The 20,093-nt window shown below is 39.9% G+C and overlaps 1 protein-coding gene across 1 annotated transcript in view; it reads right to left on the reverse strand.

Moving 5' to 3' along the window:
• Positions 1-544: 544 nt before the first annotated feature.
• ACVR1B (activin A receptor type 1B) overlaps positions 545-20,093 on the reverse strand; it is a 52,378-nt gene continuing 32,829 nt past the window's right edge. The window contains exons 2-9 of the mRNA XM_073663825.1: positions 17,702-17,941; positions 15,608-15,850; positions 14,384-14,614; positions 14,112-14,279; positions 13,847-14,003; positions 12,343-12,467; positions 7,626-7,756; positions 545-6,499 (exon numbers count right to left, since the gene is read on the reverse strand). Of these exons, the coding sequence (XP_073519926.1) occupies positions 6,374-6,499; positions 7,626-7,756; positions 12,343-12,467; positions 13,847-14,003; positions 14,112-14,279; positions 14,384-14,614; positions 15,608-15,850; positions 17,702-17,941 (1,421 nt within the window). The 3' untranslated portion in view covers positions 545-6,373. The remainder of the gene's footprint in view (positions 6,500-7,625; positions 7,757-12,342; positions 12,468-13,846; positions 14,004-14,111; positions 14,280-14,383; positions 14,615-15,607; positions 15,851-17,701; positions 17,942-20,093) is intronic.

Here is a 20,093-nt window from a genome sequence, read left to right on the forward strand (position 1 = left end):
CATTACTTACATTATATTTGAAGATGACATGCGTTATGATGCATTACAATTTTGTTGCTTTCCTTTCTTGGTTAGTAAAAACTGCATGGATATGATGTTTTAGAAGAGTTTTTAAAATTAAAAGAAACAAAATGTACTTGCTATGAAAGATGTGTCTGTACCTGTGTAGGGTGGTTTTTTTTTTGTTTTTTTTTTAATATAACATCTCTTCAGTATATTATGAAAAATCTGGAGAAAACCTTTCCAAACTAGAAAAAGGAAAATGGAGTTACAAGGCAACAAGTGCTGTCCTCCGAGCTACGATGATTTGTTTGCTGCACATGTAATATTTCAGTAATAAGTACATGGACTATTATAATCAAATGCCAAATATTACTCTCATCAGCCAAGATTCCACTAAGGCTATAAACTGTTCTTCTATGGGATTATCAGCCCTGGATTGTGGATCTGGCTACGGAGGATATTCAGTGAAATGACCGATAAAGCAAAATAACCCTATATCTGTAGATACATAAAATGAATCTAAAAAAACACACAAATAACATGAATAAAACAAATTTTTAATGTACAGCAGAAATTGGACAGCTTTTTATATTAACAAAAGATTTTCTATCATACAATGTATTTACATTTGCATACTGAGGAGGTAAAGTGTCTAAGTGGTTCTTTTACAGTCCTTTCCAATACAATGAAAACCTGGATGAAAAGACAAGTACCAAATTCATCTCTTCGAGAGCCAAAAGTGAGGAGCCAGAGCAGCAGAAACGTTCTGCGTCTGACTACGAGCGATCACTCCGATCTCTGGAAGGATAGCTTTAAATACCAGTATCTGGTCACTGGATTTTATGATTGATGTTGGCTACCTAGACCAGAAGGGAACACGTTTGTGAGGAAACAGGTTCAAACCTTCAAAACATAAAAAGATTCTAAAAGGCCATATAAATAGCAGAACCTTCAGGTTGCATTTCAGTTCAAAAGTAAGCTTAAGCATGGCTACCTGAACCAAGTCATGAGAGGTTCGCAGGGTTTAGGATAGATGCTTTATATATGATGCATATACATTCAAAGTAAGCAGCCTTAAATTTAGGCTGTAGATCAAGAAAGTGCACCCTTTTGTTCCTCCACTGAGATTTATAGCCATAAGAAAAATATGGAAGACGTGTGAAGTCCCAGAATACGATAAAAAATAAATTAGATATCTGTAAAATTGCAAGTTTTGAAGGTGAAATCTGTAGAAATATATATATCTAGTTCATAAGCCAAATTCACAAACTACTCAACTTCTTTGTCACCAGAAAATGATTTTTTTTATTAATATTGGTTAAACTCACAAAGTTGTTCCTCACATCTCCAAGAGGCAACCGGTCCATTCTCTCTACAGGTTCTCCTTTCACAACACATGTAGAATCTTTTACTGGTTTTCTATACATGGTGTTTCTTTCTACCCTTTGAAGACCAACCTGCTGTAAATGTATTAAAAATCGTGTACATTGTAACTTACCAAATGTAGAAGACATTTTGGCTACCTAGTCAAAGGGGTTTGTTTTGTTTTTTTCCCCCAAACCACCACTGTTGTCAATGGGATTTGTCTACTTTTGCAGCTTTGATCTATTCATATCATTGGCTCCAAGCTGGAGTATCAGGCACAGCCTACGGACAATCGTGGCATGGTTCTAGGGGAAAGAAGAAAACAAATCCTTGGCAACCTCTTTAAAAATGCAATTATTTATAATGTGTCCATTTAAGGGAATTTTTTGTTAGCAGGATTTCACACCCCAAAACTATTTATACGTGCAAATAGCTCTTTCAAAGTCAAGTCCAGCATTACCCTTACATAACCAGCCCATTCGGTACTGAGAAATCAGCTTTTGAATTGATATAAATAGCACTTCATTCTTGTTTGCATAAATCTGAAGCCTCTGTCACGCCAGCTCTATTCCCTGCCCAGTGTCGCCTCCTCCTGCTGCTTGACTGACAGCTCCTTTGCCTGAAGTCACACAGCAGAGAGACTGTCAGTCAAGCAGAAGGTGAAAACGCTGGGCATGGAATGGAGCTGGAGTGACAGAGGCTTCAGATCTACCATAGCTCTTGAGCCTCATTTGCATATCACTTCAAACGCTGATTTCTCAGTAACGGAGGCACGGACTGGCCATGTAAAGGTATTGCTGGACTTGTCTTTAAAAGAGCTACATGCACATAAAATAATTTGAGGGGTGAAATTCTGTTGACTTCCCCAATATGCCCAATGTATCTGGGACTCAATTAGCTGAAGAAACCAGTAATCTAATAGGGTACCCAATGCTCCATTGGCAGTGGCGACACATGGGAGATGTGAAGACCACAAACAGCCAGCTCACTAGTGTTGTGCCCTCAAGTCCATCTGTCCGATTTTCCCAATGGCTTAATATGGCAATCAAGAGAACAGAGAAGTAATTCCAGGTCTCAACTTATGGGCAACAAACTTTCTTTTCTTTGAACGCAGGTTAAAATATTAGCTTGAAACTTATTACAAAAAGTCCAACGTGTTTCACTACACCCTTTTCATCATGGACTGTATTTCAAAAATTGATCACTGTCCATAAATCTAGTGCTGGTTCAACTCTCCAAAAATGGATATGCTATAAATGTTCTTTATGAGGGAAACCCCTATATAACCTGCTGAGATATATCACTTTTAAATACTTTATACTAAGGAGATCGAAAGATGAAAAAGATTCCACACCTGTTGCATCTGGACCGGCGGATCAAACATAAAATTCAGTAAAGACTCAACTGTTTCTGCAAAAAGGAAAGCAAGACATCCCCTTTCGTAGTAGTTAGTCTATGCAGACAACGCAAATCATGGGAAGTTTTGCTGTCCCTGATGATCATGTACCTATATCTTCTGATTACTGTAAAACATTTTGGACATCCTGAGAAATGATTAGAAATCATGCTACAATTCAACTTAGAAAGGTGTAATTCTACCACCACTAAATTATGTGCTTATGGCCTAAAACTACCAAATCAGCCGGAAGCTGGAAAATAGTCACCATATATACACAATAAAAAATAATAAAAATAGATAAGGGCCAATAATCCACTGTATAATGGTTTAGCAAATTAAAACTTTCATAAAAAAATACAAACACACAGCAGTCTGAGATGAATATTTTCCAAGGTAATATTTAAAAGGAAAATAAAAATTTACCTCCCAATAAGTAGTGGTTACACAAGTTAATGCATTTGTGACCAAATGAAAGCCCGTATGCATATGAGATGATGTAGAACACATGAACAAGGCACATATCCATGGGGCAAACAAAAAATGAAAAATAATAGAAAGATTAAATACCCGGAATATTGCCCAAGAATATAAGTGCCTTTTTACTTATCATAGTGAGGAGTGTGCCAGAAAAGTCAAAACATACATCCTCAAACATGGACAGATGATTATGCTGCATGGGATGATTTCCTTTCCTTTATAGGCACTGAATGAAGGTGACCAAGCAATGGAAGAAATTTTCGTCTTTGCGGCCTATCAATGGACAACATGGCCCTGAAAATATATAGAATCCACTGAGTTTACACAAAAATAAATATATTTAGAAGCAAATCTGCCTATGGCCCAAGAAATAGTTTATTTGCAACGGGGTAGCTAAAACCTCTGGCTGAAAGAAGGGTTGGCACAGAAAGTTGGCCCAGATAAGGCAAAACATAAGCAGTCTTGGTTGTACATCTAAGGCCTCCGTTCCAGGAAGATTCAAATAAAGGATTTATATGATGGAGAACATTCGATCATCCATTTCTGCTTGTACAGATAAGCTGTATAACATACGTATAGACATGATGCCAAGCTGATGCCATGGACTGTATGACCTGGCACCTGTCACTTAATGCATTGTCGGTTTGCAGGTGCATCACTGCTGCATTTACTTTGGTTGGCGTTTACAAGAGTTGACTTTGCATCAGTGACATACAGCATAGTTTTGCAGCAAGACTCCTTATCCTTCTTATGCCTTCTACAGATTATCTAGAAAAAAAAAAAAAAATCATATCCATTGCAAATCAATAGGGCATAATCAATAAAAAGTAAGAGGAACTACTCCGTTACTCGCTGTAAGTCTATAAACCGTGCTATCATACCAGTAGTTAAGATCAAGTTTGGTTCTCAATATACAAATTCTACTATTTATACAATTAGGCGTGTTCCAAAATAAAATATATAAAACAAAATTGCCTAATTTTCCCCTGCTACATAACTAATTAGGACTGGATAGCACAATCGCTTCGCCAGCACAGCTCAATTAGTAATTCACCGTTCCTATCCTTCCTTGTATTTTACCAAAATTAGACTTCGGAAGATGATATGTTGCATATGTGTGTAAATGTTTTACCGAGAGATTGCACAGAATGACTAATGCTTTATACAAATACTACAGCCCAAGTGACAGAGCGACACCCCATCCCCAGAACACTAATGTTTACATACACCCCATTAATGCACAAGCCAGCGTCACATTAGTATGTTAGTGAGCGGTATGAGACTGAGAAGCACCTCGGACAAGAAAAACTGGGAGTTTATTAACAGTTCTGCACAGAAAGCAGAAAAATATATATATATATATTTATAGAACTTTGGACACGTCACTAAAACCCCTGAAGGATACACACAGGAAAATGGTGTACACCTGAAGAAACAGACAATGACGACATGGCATTATAAAAATGTGACATGTAACCATGAGGACCAATCCAGCGTCTAGAAGAAAACTCCATGTACAAGTACAAATAGTTCCAGTGTAAATATAGCTTGGCGCATTTGGTTTTTTTTGTTGTTGTTGTGATCTCTATACAAACAATAGACTGAGAGGTAATATTTATACTTATGTATGTGTGTATATATTTATATATAGAGATATTTCTGTTTTGTTTTTTTTGTTTCTCTTTTTTACAAAGAATTAAAATACTTAATAAAAAAAGTTAAAATCCCTAACTCTCCCCTCCCGGAAAAAAAAAAATCCCAAAACAATAATTTAAAAAAAAAAAAGGAAATAAAATAAAAACAAACACTCCAGTTAAAAGTTATGGCTTCAGAGTTATTGTACTGTAGATGCTGAACCAAAAAAATTCTCCCGTTCAACTAAGATCCTGTATTAAAATGTGATGTGTCAATCAGATTTTCGACTCCCGCTTCCAACCTGCTGCTGGAGCCTGGCCGAGGCGACCAGAACAGTCTCTCTTGGGTTGCTGATCAGCATCTAAAGACCAAGCTCTTGTCCCATGTCCGTTCCCCCAGAAGGCAGGCTGGAAAGGATCGACATCTTCTCATGCCGGTCAATTTAATGAGCACAAACATCTAAAATCCCTGCTGTTGGCAAATGCTTGACACCTGAGATTCATTTACAAATGACGATGGATTTTTGCAGGTTGTCCTCCTCGCTTCACATCCGCTCGGAGAGCACAAGCTGAGGGTCTTTTATTGTAATATTACTATTGCCAATAGTTTTCACCAGCATGAATCTCCTGTTCCTGGAAAGCGGATGTTCGTGTTATGTTCAAACAAGCTAAGAGTTTGGGTTTTGCTTTTTCAAAAAAATTAAAAAAAGAAAAAATAATAATCAAAAATTAAGGTGACAAGTGGCCCTGTATGCAAACTTTACATGAAGTGTCACTCAAAGTGATCTACATACCGACACCTCAAAAAAAGTGGACCTTTATATTGGCGCATGCAGACAAGCTCACATGTACACGTGTGCACCTACAAAACACAGGTCAAAAATTAGCTACACACACTCTTGCACATGCATGGACACGGGTCTACGTGGACAGCATAGTGTTTGCTTTCAAGCTCCATTGTCATTGTACAAAAGCCTGAACACAGTCCTTTCGTTGGGAGTCTACTTGTTCATGTTTAGGGTAAATCCAAAGAGGAACTTAGGCTTGCTCACTAGGACCTGAACCAGTAGATGAGCATGGTCGAGTGTACTGGAGGATACCCTCAACCACTTTAAGCAAGTTTCATGAAATGGATTTTACCCTACACAGATGGAAAGGGGGGCGCCACCATAGGAATTTCATGTGGAAAAGAAATAAAATTTAAAAAAAAAAAAAAAAAAAAAAAAAAATCAGGCTACGCGGTAATCACCTGAATTTGATTCCATATCGTCATGCTAAGAAAAAAGAAGAAAAAAGGAAATAGAAAAAAAGGTTTCTGTTTCAGACCCAAACATTTAATTAAGTGTGCTGTTCTCTTCCATTTTGGCCAAAAGGCCCCATTGTTCAACTGGCAGTTGTCTGGGAAGAAACGTTGAGGTAGGCCTCATACTTATGTACTACATCATGGCAGCTTGTATGAATTTTCCACATTTTGTCAGGAGCACTGGTAGAGGCTTCAGATTTTCACATCCTCCTGTATACTGAGCTGGGACAGTGTTTTCTTGATGCGCAGAGCTGTCAAACGCGCTGCTCCATTCGCGTACCAGCACTCTCTCATCATTTTACCCATCACCCGAAGAGCCTGGTTGGGAGGGGGGAAAAAAAAGGACTTAAAATTTATCCTACAGAAATGTCTATACATTGAATACTGGCTTCAAACCCTCTGGGTGATTTTCAGTTTGCCAGTTACTTTACAGAAGTGTTTCGCCACAAGTCAATAGGACATCGTGGGTTCACACAAAAGGACCTCCACTGACTGGGACAGCCTTTAGATTACATGATAAAAAGTGCACCCTTAATTCAAAATATTCTTCTTGTGTTTTTTTTTGCTTTAATTTACTATAAACTATTACAAAATTATGGGACATGAAGATAAGGGCAGCTTCTAGATAATGCCTGGTGCTCATACTATGCTATACATCAATAGACTGTATATGCTCTACAAGCTACTGACTCCAGAGGCTACTGTGCTGTCAGCTATATTACAAGTGTCGGCACTTAATCTACAAACATTGTACAGTACTCCTTTTAAAGAAGAGCTCCCATGAACTTTATTTCCCCCAAACCTGAGTATATGGGCATGCCAACTTCTCTGGTATCTAGCGCCGTACCGCTCTTCTGAGACACCTCACGGCTCTTCAGAGTCTCCGGGTCACACTGCGCTCTGCGCGCCCCTGAAGTGGCTTTTACAATGTAAGTCTATGGCATGTCAGAAGGACCCACCATATTCTTGCATTGGAAAAGAGACTTCCGGGTTCATGAATAAAGCATAGAGTGAGTCAGAGTCTGAATTGCCATCAACTGACTCAGGAGAGAATGACGCTCAATACTGCTGAAGACGGCAGAGCGTCTATTAACACCCTGAGAGTACACTACATTCATATATACACAGGTTTAAAGGAGGGGAAAAAATAAAAGGGTTTATTGGAGGGCTTCCTGCCCATGCCACAATGCCTAACTTTCACTAAGTCTTGACAATTATTTTTGTTTTACGTCCACATATTTCATTAATTTCTATGGTGCTCCAAAAACATCACTAGCTTGACTACATGGTATTCCACCTGGCCCATTTTGTAGCTCTCATGGCAGAATATTAACTATTTTTGGATTCCACAGCACCAAGGCCAGTGGCAGTGGTATTCGGCCATAGAAACAATGAGACCTGTGCTATAGCATTTATCAGCTACTATACATTTACAGGCAATTACCTCGTAACTCTGCCACCAGTTGGGTATGTTAGGCCGTAATTTCTGTTCACATACAACTTTTCGCATTTCTTCAATCGAAGGATCTGAAGGTACTAGATCATAGTATGGAAGCTGATATTCCTCATGGAAACCTGAAATTAAAATTATGTTGTTTTTTTTCAGTTACAAAATCAGCAATAAGCACAAGATAATGAAGCATGGTGAGTAGAGAGTATAAATTAGGATTCCTCAGTGCACCATGGTATAGCATTATTATAAAGGTTTCATTTATAATGAGGAGAAATGCCATCCTCACAAATAAAGAATGGTGAATACACTTTCCAACCTATATGCATCATGTTATAGAGCAGGGGGCTTAGGAGTCCACTGGGTGGATCTAATCAGTGAATGCTCCCAAGACACTGGTCGACCTGTGCACTGAGACGGATAATGAACCTTCATATTAGAATTAAAACTGCAAATTCTATAAATAAATCTGTTTCCCACAGGGACACCGACTCCACCATACATGGCTCATGTTTAACCACTTCGCACCAGAGCCTGTTTTTGCCTTCGTGAGCGGGCCAATTTTTTCAATTCTGACCACTGTCACTTTATGAGGTAATTACTCTGGAACGCTTCAACGTATTCCCCTGATTCTGAGATTGTTTTTTCGTGACATATTGTACTTCATGATAGTGGTAAAATTTCTTCGATATCACTTGCGTTTATTTGTGAAAAAAAACGGAAATTTGGCGAAAATTTTGAAAAGTTTGCAATTTTCAAACTTTGAATTTTCATGCCCTTAAATCAGAGAGATATGTCACACAAAATAGTTAATAAATAACATTTCCCACATGTCTACTTTACATCAGCACAATTTTGGAACCAACATTTTTTTTTGTTAGGAAGCTATAAGGGTTAAAAGTTGACCAGCGATTTCTCATTTTTCCAACAAAATTTACAAAAACATTTTTTTTTTTTAGGGACCACATCATATTTGAAGTCACTTTGAGGGGTCTTTATGACAGAAAATACCCAAAAGTGACACCATTCTAAAAACTGCACCCCTCAAGGTGCTCAAAACCACATTCAAGAACTTTATTAACCCTTCAGGTGCTTCACAGGAATTTTTGGAATGTGGAAGAAAAAAATTAACATTTAACTTTTTTCACAAAAATGTTACTTTAGACCCAATTTTTTTTATTTTCACAGGGGTAACAGAAAAAATGGACCCCAAATTTTTTTGTGCAATTTCTCTTGAGCGCGCTGATACCCCATATGTGAGGGAAAACCACTGTTTGGGCGCACTGCAGGGTTCGGAAGGGAAGGAGCGCCATTAGACTTTTTGAATGTAAAATTTGTCTGAATAATTAGCAGACGACATGTTGCGTTTGGAGAGTCCCTAATGTGCCTAAACAGTGGAAACCCCCCACAAGTGACACCATTTTGGAAACTAGACCCCTAGGGGAACTTATCTAGATGTGTGGTGATCACCTTGCACCCCCAGCTGCTTCACAGAAGTTTATAATATTGAGCCATAAAAATAAAATTTTCACATTTTTCCCACAAAAAATGTTTTTCATTCCCTAATTTTGCATTATCATAAGGGTAATAGGATAAATTGCACCATGAAATTTGTTGCACAATTTCTCCTGAGTACGCCGATACCCCATATGTGGGGGAAAACCACTGCTTTGGTGTACGGCAGGGTTCGGAAGAGAAAGAAGCGCTATGTTGGCTGGGATAGGCAGCAGACACCATGTCACATTTGAAGAGTCGCTGACATGCCGAAACAGCAGAAACCCCCACAAGTGACCCCATTTTGTAAACTACACCTCTCAAGGAATTCATCTAGGGAAGTAGTGAGTATTTTTTAATTTATACCATTGGGCAGTGAAAAAAGCATAATTATATTTTTACCACATAAAAATGTTTTACCCTCAGATTTTACATTTTCACACAGGGCAATGGGTAAAAATGGTGCCGAAATGTGTCACACAATTTTTTCTAAAAGTGGCAATACCCCATATGTGGCTGTATCGTACCACTCAGCCATACGGCGAGATCTGGGGGGGGGACGGAGCGCTGTTTGACAATTGGAGAACAAATTATTGTAGAATAGGCATTTGGATTTGGGAGCACAAAATTTTCTGAATTTCTTTTGGGGGGCAAGGAACATTTCGCTTTTCCAGAGCCTTTCTGCTACCAGTAACTTGGAAGTCCCTTATATTTTTAACAGATGACGGACCTGAGTGGGGACTAGCTTTTTTTTGAGGACGGAGTTGAAGCTTTTATTGGGAACATTTTACGTAACATTTATCCGGCGCTCTAGGCTGAGCACTTACACCGGGGTTTCCATCTAAATTTCCAAGTGATGTAATTCAAATGAAACCCCTGCGGGATCCATTCACTGTAATGAGGCAGCAGAGTTACTCTGGACTCCATCTGGCCTCTGTTTAGTGGTGTCCTTTTTTTCAGAAGTGCACAAAACTGTGGCCAACCGCACTTTTATGCACGCCTAAAACAAATGACACCGTGGGATCACAGGCCAGACGGCATCCACAGTGGCCTATATCTGCCTCATTACAGGGAATCTTCCGTCATGGGTTCCGGCTGAAATCACATATTTCAGAGATTTACACGGAAACTCTGGCGTAAGTGCTTAGCGCAGGATAAATGTGTGCCGAGCCTTACTGCGATCTTTGTGAGACATAATAAACAAATCAGTAGCAGGCGAAGAATTGGTATTATTTATTTTTTTTAAGTCGTTCCTAGTGTGATATAACTGATTAGATTACTTTATTCTTCGGGTCGGTGCGATTACAGAGATACCAGATTTATATCGGGTTTTTATGACTGACAGCTGTCACACACTAAGATGCTTTTTTTTGCAAAATCTAGTTTTTGCATCGCCATATTTTGAGAGCTATAATTTTTCCATATTTCGGCCCACAGAGTCATGTGACGGCTTGTTTTTTGCGAGAAGAGTTGACATTTTTCTTGGTACCATTTTTGGGTACGGGACATTTTTTGATCGCTTTCTATTCCGTTTTTTGGGAGGTAAAATTAACAAAAACCAACAATTCAGGAATTGTTTTTTGAGGGTTTTTTTTTATGCCGTTCTGCGTGTGGTAAAAGTGATCAGGCAGCGTTATTCTTCGGGTCAGTACGTTTACAGCGATACAAAAAAATACAGTAAGTGTAGTATGTTTTGGCGCTTTTGCACAAAACAATTTTATAGAAAAAATATTTTTTTTGCATTGCTTTATTCTGAGCGCTATAACTTTTTTATTTTTCGGCTGATGGAGCTGTATGGCGCCTTTTTTTTGCGGAACAAGAGGACGTTTTCAGCGGTACCATTTTTATTTCCATCTTGCTTTTTGATCGCATTTTTTTCCACTTTTTGTTTGGCGATATGAGGAAAAAGCATAGTTTTTTGCTCCGTTTTTTATTTATTTTTATTACGGTGTGCACAGAAGGAGTTAATTAGTGTGACAGTTTTATAGCTCGGGTTGTTTCGGGCGCGGAAATACCAAGTATGTGTACTTTTTTTATTTTTGCATAAATATACGGATTTATCGGTTTAATATTTTATTTATTTATTTTAATTTATTTTGTTTTTTTTAACAGTTTCAAAACATTTTTTTTTTACATTTTTACTTAGTCCCTGTATGGGACATTAATTTTTATTTTTCTGATCCCTGATCTCATGTAATGTAATAGACATATATTACATTACATGAGATCTTCACTGACTGTTTCACAGTCAGAGTCTCCTGCTTGGCTTCAGCTGCAGGCTGAGCCAGGCAGGACACCATATATGGCAGAGCTGGAGGCGGTCATGTGACCTCCAGCTGCCATAGCAACCCAAGGTCCTGGAAGGTATCAGGGGTCGTCGGAGAGGTAAGTGGACGACCCCCTCTCCTCCTGCTGTCTTCTATATGCCGCGATCACTATAGATCGTGGCATATAGAAGACAGCAAAGGGTTAACATCACTGGGACCTGATCCAATCAGGTCCCGATGTTGTTCCCTGTCAGAGCTATCGCTCTGCACCGCTCCTGCAGCGCTTGCAGGACCCTGGGGGTCCTGAGCGCTGCAGAACCACCCACCGTTTTTAAACGTCCGCGCTGCACAGAGCCCAGGCAGCGCGGACGTTTATCTACAGTGGGCGGTCGGGAAGCGGTTAAGTGATAAACTTACTGCAGCACAGATTCATCTCAGCTAAAAGTCTAGACCCTTAGATCAGGAATAGGACAGACATTTATAGGACATTTCAGAACTTTCCCAAATTCTTATGAAAAAAATATTCCCCACAAACTGCATTGAACTACTGTACCCAATTTATTATATATTTTAGGAGTCGGTCCATTTTATACAGACTCCACAGCCCTGGTTTCCCAGGTCAACAATGTCCTTCATCTGTAAGACTACTGGTTGCAGCTGAAGCCTGTTCCTCAGCTCAGTCTGCAGTGGGACAAGGATTTGTCTGTGCACCTGAGATCTAGTCAGGCAGTGATAATCTCCTGCTCATAAAACACTGTTTGTATTGGAACTACAACACAGACCATAAGTAACACATCATTGGTATCCTATACTATACTGCTCTCAGATTAAATAGCAAAACCCTGCTGACAGATTACCTTTAATATTTACTCAATATTTTTATATACAATGAGGATTATCAGCTTCACACACTTACTCAATTGATACATCTTGGGAGAATAATCTCTTACCTCCAGCACTGCATCTACGAGCAATTTCCCAGTACACCAAGCCAAGAGCATAAATGTCTGCACACTTAAAGGAGTCAAAGTGCTTCATATTTATACTTTCATCCAGGACTTCTGGAGCCATATATCTACATTATAAAAGGGAAGGAATCTAGTAAGTTTTATGGTCCTCAACCACAAAGACATGTAATTGTCTGCTTTCCCCTTTCTTAACTATCATCACAAATGAAGATAGAACTATAGTAACACAAAATGTATTAACTGTTTAATAAATTCATTTCAATACGGAAAATAATGCATGCTCTACTATTTTACTAAGAGATATTAAATTCTTAGTTGATCCTTTAAGCAAAATGTTATATTAATTTCTTTATCATCACAAAGGAAAGAGAACATAGCAGTCCTTCCCTATTTCTAAGACACAAGTTGTAGAACAGATGCATCAAGGCTTAATAAGGAGAAGTGCTGGAGTCGGATGCTCCTGATTCATGAAGAAGCATAAGCCTCTTCATGAATTAGGAGCATCAGACGAGTGGTGCACACCTCTGTGTGTGTCTCGCCATAAATCCTTCTCTAGCCCCTGCAAGGGTAAGACCTGTGGCGTAGCAAACACCGACGCGCGTCATGAATTTGACAAGTGACGGTCTACACGCCCCATGCATTTTGGCAGAGCTAGGAGAACACCAAAAGTGGCACAATTTTGAAGCCACTCAAGAGTTGACAACATTTTGAGACTTTTCAAAGCTTTTAAAGACAGAATTCTGTTGTGAAAGCTTTGATGCATCGGCCCAGTTTCCCATCAAATCCTATTGAAAATAATGCTCTGCTCTTCAACGCCACAAGGATACCAGGCTACAGTAAGTATATCTCATTCAGTAAAAGCTGCGTGAGGGATAAGGAATTTAGGAAAGCTGGATTTTTCTACGAAAGTATATTTAGCTAAGAGTTTTGGTAATTTGTGGGCCTGGATTTTTATGGAATGATGGGCAGTCATGATCGTGGGGCTCATACCGCTCTTTGGGGCCTGGTTTTCTCTTTATCTCTCGGTCAGTCCAGGTGTTGGGCTCATTCATTACTGGGTTTAGAAAGGTGGTCAGTGTGCGCACCGTAGTTTGGGGAAAAACAGTCTGAAGATGTCTATGTTGAAGTGTCTCATCGTGCGCTGCTAGACTCCAGTTAGTGCTAGTGGTGTGAGTCAACAACTCTTGTTTCCTTTTCGGGTGGCAGTTAGCAGGCCACAAGTTTAGTCAGGGAAGTGGACAACGGTTATGACAGCTGAGGTTTTTTTTTGCTGGGATGTAAAGGCTTCATAATAATTTTGCACATCAACAGGAGAAGCCCCGATTGAGCCGAGCTTGTGTCACTGTCTCTGGCTGCATGGATTCCATCTTGCCTACCACTACGCTGCTAATATTCCACAATGGTCTGACTGAGTCTAGTAAGAAAAATCTGTTCACTACAATGGTGGTAAAAATAAGCAGCGAGGAACAGAACACAGGTTACTCACCGTTTGGTCCCAACTCTCTGATTTGGAGCAATATCTATTGTGTCTGTAAGAGAGTCATGTCTCACAGCAAGACCCAAGTCGGCAATGGCACAAACGCCATTTTTCTTTACCAAGATATTTTTGGACTTTAGGTCCCTGTGAGCAATTCCAGGTTTTCCTATGAAACAAAAAGTAGAAGACAAATTTCAATGGTCAATTAGGGCTACTTTGTAGAAAAGTTGGAGCGATATTAAAAAGAAAAAACAAAAAAAAAACAACAACCTACCCTGAGTTCCAACTATTTCCATATGCAAATGGGCAAGGCCACTGGCTGCTGAGAGGGAGAGCTTTATCATCCCTTCTATGGTAACTGTATACCTATTCAGATAGTCAAAGAGGGAGCCATGTTCATGGTAATCAGACACAAGCCACAGCTGCGTCCACGTCCCATTGTCTGTAAAACAATCATCAACATAGTTTGGTTGGAAAAAGAACAGACTTACAAAAATTGTTGCATGATCAGCGTCAGCAGTATTATTGTTGTTTGATGTACAATACCTTTGTTGTCTGCGGCAATAAATCCCAGAATATTCTCATGACGCAGCATCACCGTCTGGTAGATCTCGGCCTCCCTGAACCACGACCTTTCTTCTCTAGATGAGAATATTTTGACTGCCACATCCCCTCCTCTCCACTTCCCACGCCACACTTCACCAAAGCGCCCTTTCCCGATGATTTCTTGAAGGACGATTGTTCTTGCTACAGTGCGCTGCACAAAAAGTGGAAGTCCTATGGATACAAGATGCTTATTAACGGGGAGAAGATCAATGATATGAGAAGTGATCCCTACCCATCAGGGTTTTAGCACAGATTTGCTATAGATTTCCTCTGCTGACTAAATATTAAAAACTGCAACATGAAATATGGTACGTCAGGACATTTTTACATGTGATGCCATTTTCCAAAATGGTTTCTTTAAAAGATTTTTGTTACCCAATTTGACAGCAGCATGTGTTCGGGGCAGAGACCCAGATTCCAGAGAGGTGTCACTTACGGGGCTGCTTGCTGCAGTTTTGATAGCTCTGCAGTAGATAAAACTGATTTTATCAGTACTCTGAATGCGTAGCTCTATATAACCCTGCCCACACCACTGATTGGCAGCTTTCTGCACATGCACAGCGTACACAGAAAGATGCCAATCAGTGGAGAGGGCAGGGTTATACAGAGCTTATAAATCTAGAACTACCTGGCAGAAGGGTAACTAGTCCTCTATGGATAATTTCCTGCTGATAAAAATGACTCTTCTCAAACCTACAGCAAGCAGCCCAGTAAATGAAACATCATTGGAATCAGGGTTTCTTTTTCTACATTATGATGCTGAAAAATTAGGTGGCAAAAACACGATGACAAATTCCCTTGAAGGCCGGTCTCATACTACGCTTTTGGCCTCGGTTTAAGATACCGGACAAGAAAAAAACCCAATGCATACAATAAACAGAGGCTTTGGCAGATGACCAACATTGGCATCTATCACCCACACCCCAATATGGGATCTATGCGACATATACAAAGTCATTTCATGCCATAGTCGTTAAATGGACGCCATTATAGTCTATGGGTGACATATGCCATCCCACATCTTTTCTGATAAGCAAGATTTTACTTAATTTCTACACCTAAAAATGTCCTTTTTGTAGTTCAATCCATAAACCCTTAACATGATAGATACATTTATTCATACATGCCACATACAAAAGTATACTGTATTATCGGGAACTGTACCTGAGCCAGATCCTGATGTAGACAGATCATAGATCAAGTCTGGAAGAGTTTTATCTTTTGCCAGATACATTTCACATGATGGATCCTCCAAGTCAAGTCGCTGCCGGTTATGGTAAACGCGCTGGTGGCAGTGGAAAAGGACCACCACAATAATGATGACGCCAATGAGAAATACAGGACCAGCTATGACCGCTACAAGCTCTACTGGGCCCCAGCCTGATGGCGGATTCTTCTTTGTGACACCTAAAACAGAAAGCAGTAAAGAACTCTAAAAACTTCACACAATCACTACCAAATTTACAGAAACCAAGAAAGATATTCTGGATGGAAATGTTAATTCCTACAGGAGACCATGTGATATGTACCGATGAGCCAACACCTTAAATCTTGATTTCCATAAAACCCGAATATCCATGTAAAGCCCAAACATTAATTCTAACGGGCCTGACGTTAAATTCAATTATTAAACTTCAGATGTTTTTATAAACGCTGGAAAATAATAGTTGTGGGTCCCCTATGAAAGTATAAAGAATCCACAATAGCCAGGGCTCCCAAAATTTAGTATAGGAAATATCCTGGTACTTCATAGCCAACGAGTCAGGTAAGATTCTTGGGTTCAGCAGCCCAAACTAATAAATGGAGCGCTGAAGGATGAATGTACAAGTGCAACAACTAAACTACGTGCTGCAAATAATATCGACAGACGTCAGAGGAACATGACTATGGATGGTGGATCCTAAGGATAGGTTCACATTTGAGTGATAGCAGACGTATGTGTCAGAAAACTTACGCAAGCATGAGCTATTTCCAACTAAGTGTCTGAATTTCACCATTTACATTTTTGACGTCTATATAGGTTGTTTTTTTAAAACATTTTTTTTATTGTTTTCTCAACTGAATAAGATGACTGAATGGGCAAACACTTGGCAGATGAGGTTTAATGTAGATAAATGTAGAGTAATGCACCTATGGAGTAATCCTATATACATTAAATGGGAGTATACTCAGGACTACAGAACAGGAGAAGGACTTGGGTATTCTGGTTACGAGTAAGCTGAGCAGCAGTGCTCAATGTCAAGCAGCAGCTGCAAACGCAAACTAGATTTTAGGATGTATAAAAAGAGAAAATTCTGCGATCCCAACGTATTACTACCCCTTTATAAATCACTGGTGAGGCCACATCTGGAATATGGGATCCAGTTTTGGGCTCCACATTTTAAAAAGTATATTCAGAAGTAAGAGTCAGTTCAAAGGCGGGCAACTAGATTATTACAAGGGATGGAAGGCCTCTCATATGAGGAGAGTTGAAAAAGTTGGGTTTGTGTAGCTTAGGAAAAAAACGCACCTTATCGAGGTCTCATTTACATGTATAAATATATATGTGTGGTCAGTACAAAGGACTGGGGCATGACTTATTCCTTCCAAAGACCATACTAAGGACCAGGGGCCACTCATTAATGGGTGGAAGAAAGGCGATTCCGGCACCTAAACAGGAAAGAGTTCTTTACAGTCGGACTGTGGAATGCCGACCACAAGAGGTAGTGATGGCAGACACTATAACAGCTTTTATACAAGGGCTGGATGATTTCCTCAGTATACATAACATTGTGGGTTATAGTTAAATATTAGTGACAAAATGTACAATTGGTGGAAGAAGGTTTAACTTGACGGACCGGGGTCTTTATTCAACCTACTTAACTATGTAGCTAACTTTTGATGGTACAGAGAGGAAAACTTCTGTTTTAGGCATAATAAAACTCACTGCTGTATGATTCCAAACCTCTCCCTCTATGAATAATGGAGGAGGAAGAAAAACATTTTTTATACATACATACATACATGCATACATACATGCATGCATGTACGCATCATGTGTATAAAAGCAGGTTTGGGTTTCGTTTTTTGCAATTCAGGCATATACACCCAGCCCTGTACAATGCACTGTATGAACAAACAGGGACAGCCAACGTCAAATTGGTTGCTTAACACTCTCAAGAATAAAAACCACCCAAGTGGCGGGTTCCCATAACTTCCAGCAGAACATCTATAAATCAATCAATCTGCACCCACACCAGCCGGGTGATTAATACTCACCACTTGGTACCAGGAGGTCGATTTTGTTGCAGTAGTCTGTGTAGCAGCATTCAGTGTTGCGAATATCTTCTGAACTAAGACAATAAAATGGATTTCCTTCTGGGATGAGTTCACTTGCAGAAATGCAGGCTCGCATATGATGCTCGACATTGTCTATGTTGGCGATTGAGACCATGCAAGCCCCATCTGTCTCACATGTATGATTGGTTCTGATGCAGCTAGAGCAGAGACAAGTCAGGGCTACAGAGATGGGGGAAAAAATACAGAAAGTCTATTAAAACTGCAATACTACACCTGGCTCAGCTTTCCCACCCATCAGACTGGCATTTAGAGTTTTATCCAGAGTTTTATTTGTTTTTGAACAAATTTATTAATTTAATTATGTGAAAAAAATATTTATAGATATGCAAATAATGAAATTCTTGTTCGTGATCAGTGAAGGTTATGTCTGGGTCCTACAAATCACTGACTGCACAGACGCCAATGAACCAAGCTCAAACTGCAAAATCACGGCCGAAACGTCAGCCATAGAGGAATCCAGTGCCACTATATGGCGGATGTGCCAAATTTGCAAATTCCTCCCCCTTCAGGCTCCTGCAGGCCGGTCAGAGCTCGGACCGACCCGAATGCAACAGCCTCAGTGGTACATATGGGCTATCTAGTTCAGGTTGGGAGACCTGCGGACAGTTTGTATTACGGTCCACACTAGAACCAAGTTTGATAGGCTTCTGCAGGGGCCCTTATGCCAAGATCACATGGACGATTTTATATGGTCAATTTTTATCCTGAAAAAAAAAATGTCTACACATCAGCATTAACAAAAAAAAAAAAAAATCAAATACAAATTTCCTATGTTAAGAATTGCAGTGTAGCCGTATAAAGTTGGATGATATTTGGTTGATCAATATAGGATCAGATTTTTTCTGCACACAGAGCTTTATAGTCGAGTCTCATGTAAAATACGGGAGGACTAGAGCATGCAGCAATTTTTGCTCACATTTGATCTGTGTTAAACATCTGAACAGCCCAATTCAATAACTTTGGTCTGAGTGCGGTCTAAGTAAAGCCAGTTTTTACTACAGACTGCACCCGGACCAAAAATAAAAGGTCCTGTGAATGTAGCCTTAGGTTCAGTCCAACTGGCAGCTGTCATTTTTTTCTGTCCACAAAAGCCAGCATGCACAGCTCCATTGGAGGGTCTTAAGGTGGTCCACACTCATTAGATGCAAGTTGGTCAAACCTCCTGATTTTGGAAGGACTGGATGACTAATGTGAACTGAGGAATCCTCTCTCTACTCTGACAACAAGTGTCAAGAAGGAAGGATCCTTTGTTCCACAGGAGAGAAGCCAATGCCAGAGGAGCTCTCCCCATATCAGCAATGAAAACACATTAGCCTGGGAATGCGTATGGGCAGGTCAGGACGACAGGCTGTTGGCCCAGGGCATGGGTCAGGGCAGTGTCAGACTGAAGAACACTGGGCCCACCAGAGGATTTCATTCTGAGAGCCCACCTTTCTCCCCCAATCTAGAGCCCCATAACAGCTGCAAGGTTTGCACTATGAACTCTCCTGAAGGAGAAGCCCACCGGAGGATTCTCCGGTTCTCTGGTGGGCCAGTCTAACCCTGGTTCAGGATGTAGAAAGCCAATCGTGTATATCGGTTATTATTGCCCTAGTATTAAATTGCTTTCAGTGATAACGGGGTTGGCACCAGGACAGCGCGATCCTGAACAGTGAAAATTGTGAGAACTCTTAATCCATGAATGCTTATAAAGAGGATTGCATAGCCGTGAGTCAGATTACTGGAAATCTGCAATATCAGATTTCCCATCAATGAGTTCAAAGCGATATTAAAGGTCTCCTGACATTGATGAAACGCTGCAGGCAAACACAGGGTTATGCAATTTCCTGATATGTTATTGCGGTCTTGCCAAGCATGGACCTACTCTGCCAACATTACTCCATAGTATAATACATAGCATAGAGTCCTAGTAGTTCACTTTCTAAACTACATAAACCGTAATCTAACGACAATGTCACTTCTTATAGCCTCAGTCAGATCGCAGAAGAAACCCCAATTCCCTCACGTTTTAGTACTTTATTCAGCCTTCAAAGACAAACCACAGCATACAAAAGTGTAATACCCAAGCAGTCTGCAAAATCATTTCTACAAAAACAATACTAGAAAAATTAAAAAAAAAAAAAAAAAACTCAGTGTGGCTGCCTGGAGCACGGCTACTGTAAGGCAAGCACGGCCACGTCACGTCACTTTTGGATTCGTTCATCGTTCTGACAAATATAAGAACTGATATCAAAATGCAAAGTGAGAAGAAGTCTGAACAGTGAGCAGCGTTATCCTGATCAACAAGCCAACGACTGAACTTATTTATATC

This window comes from Phyllobates terribilis, unplaced genomic scaffold, assembly GCF_046119375.1.
Source record: "Phyllobates terribilis strain yellow unplaced genomic scaffold, ASM4611937v1 Scaffold_2__4_contigs__length_985480577, whole genome shotgun sequence".
NCBI lineage: Eukaryota > Metazoa > Chordata > Amphibia > Anura > Dendrobatidae > Phyllobates > Phyllobates terribilis.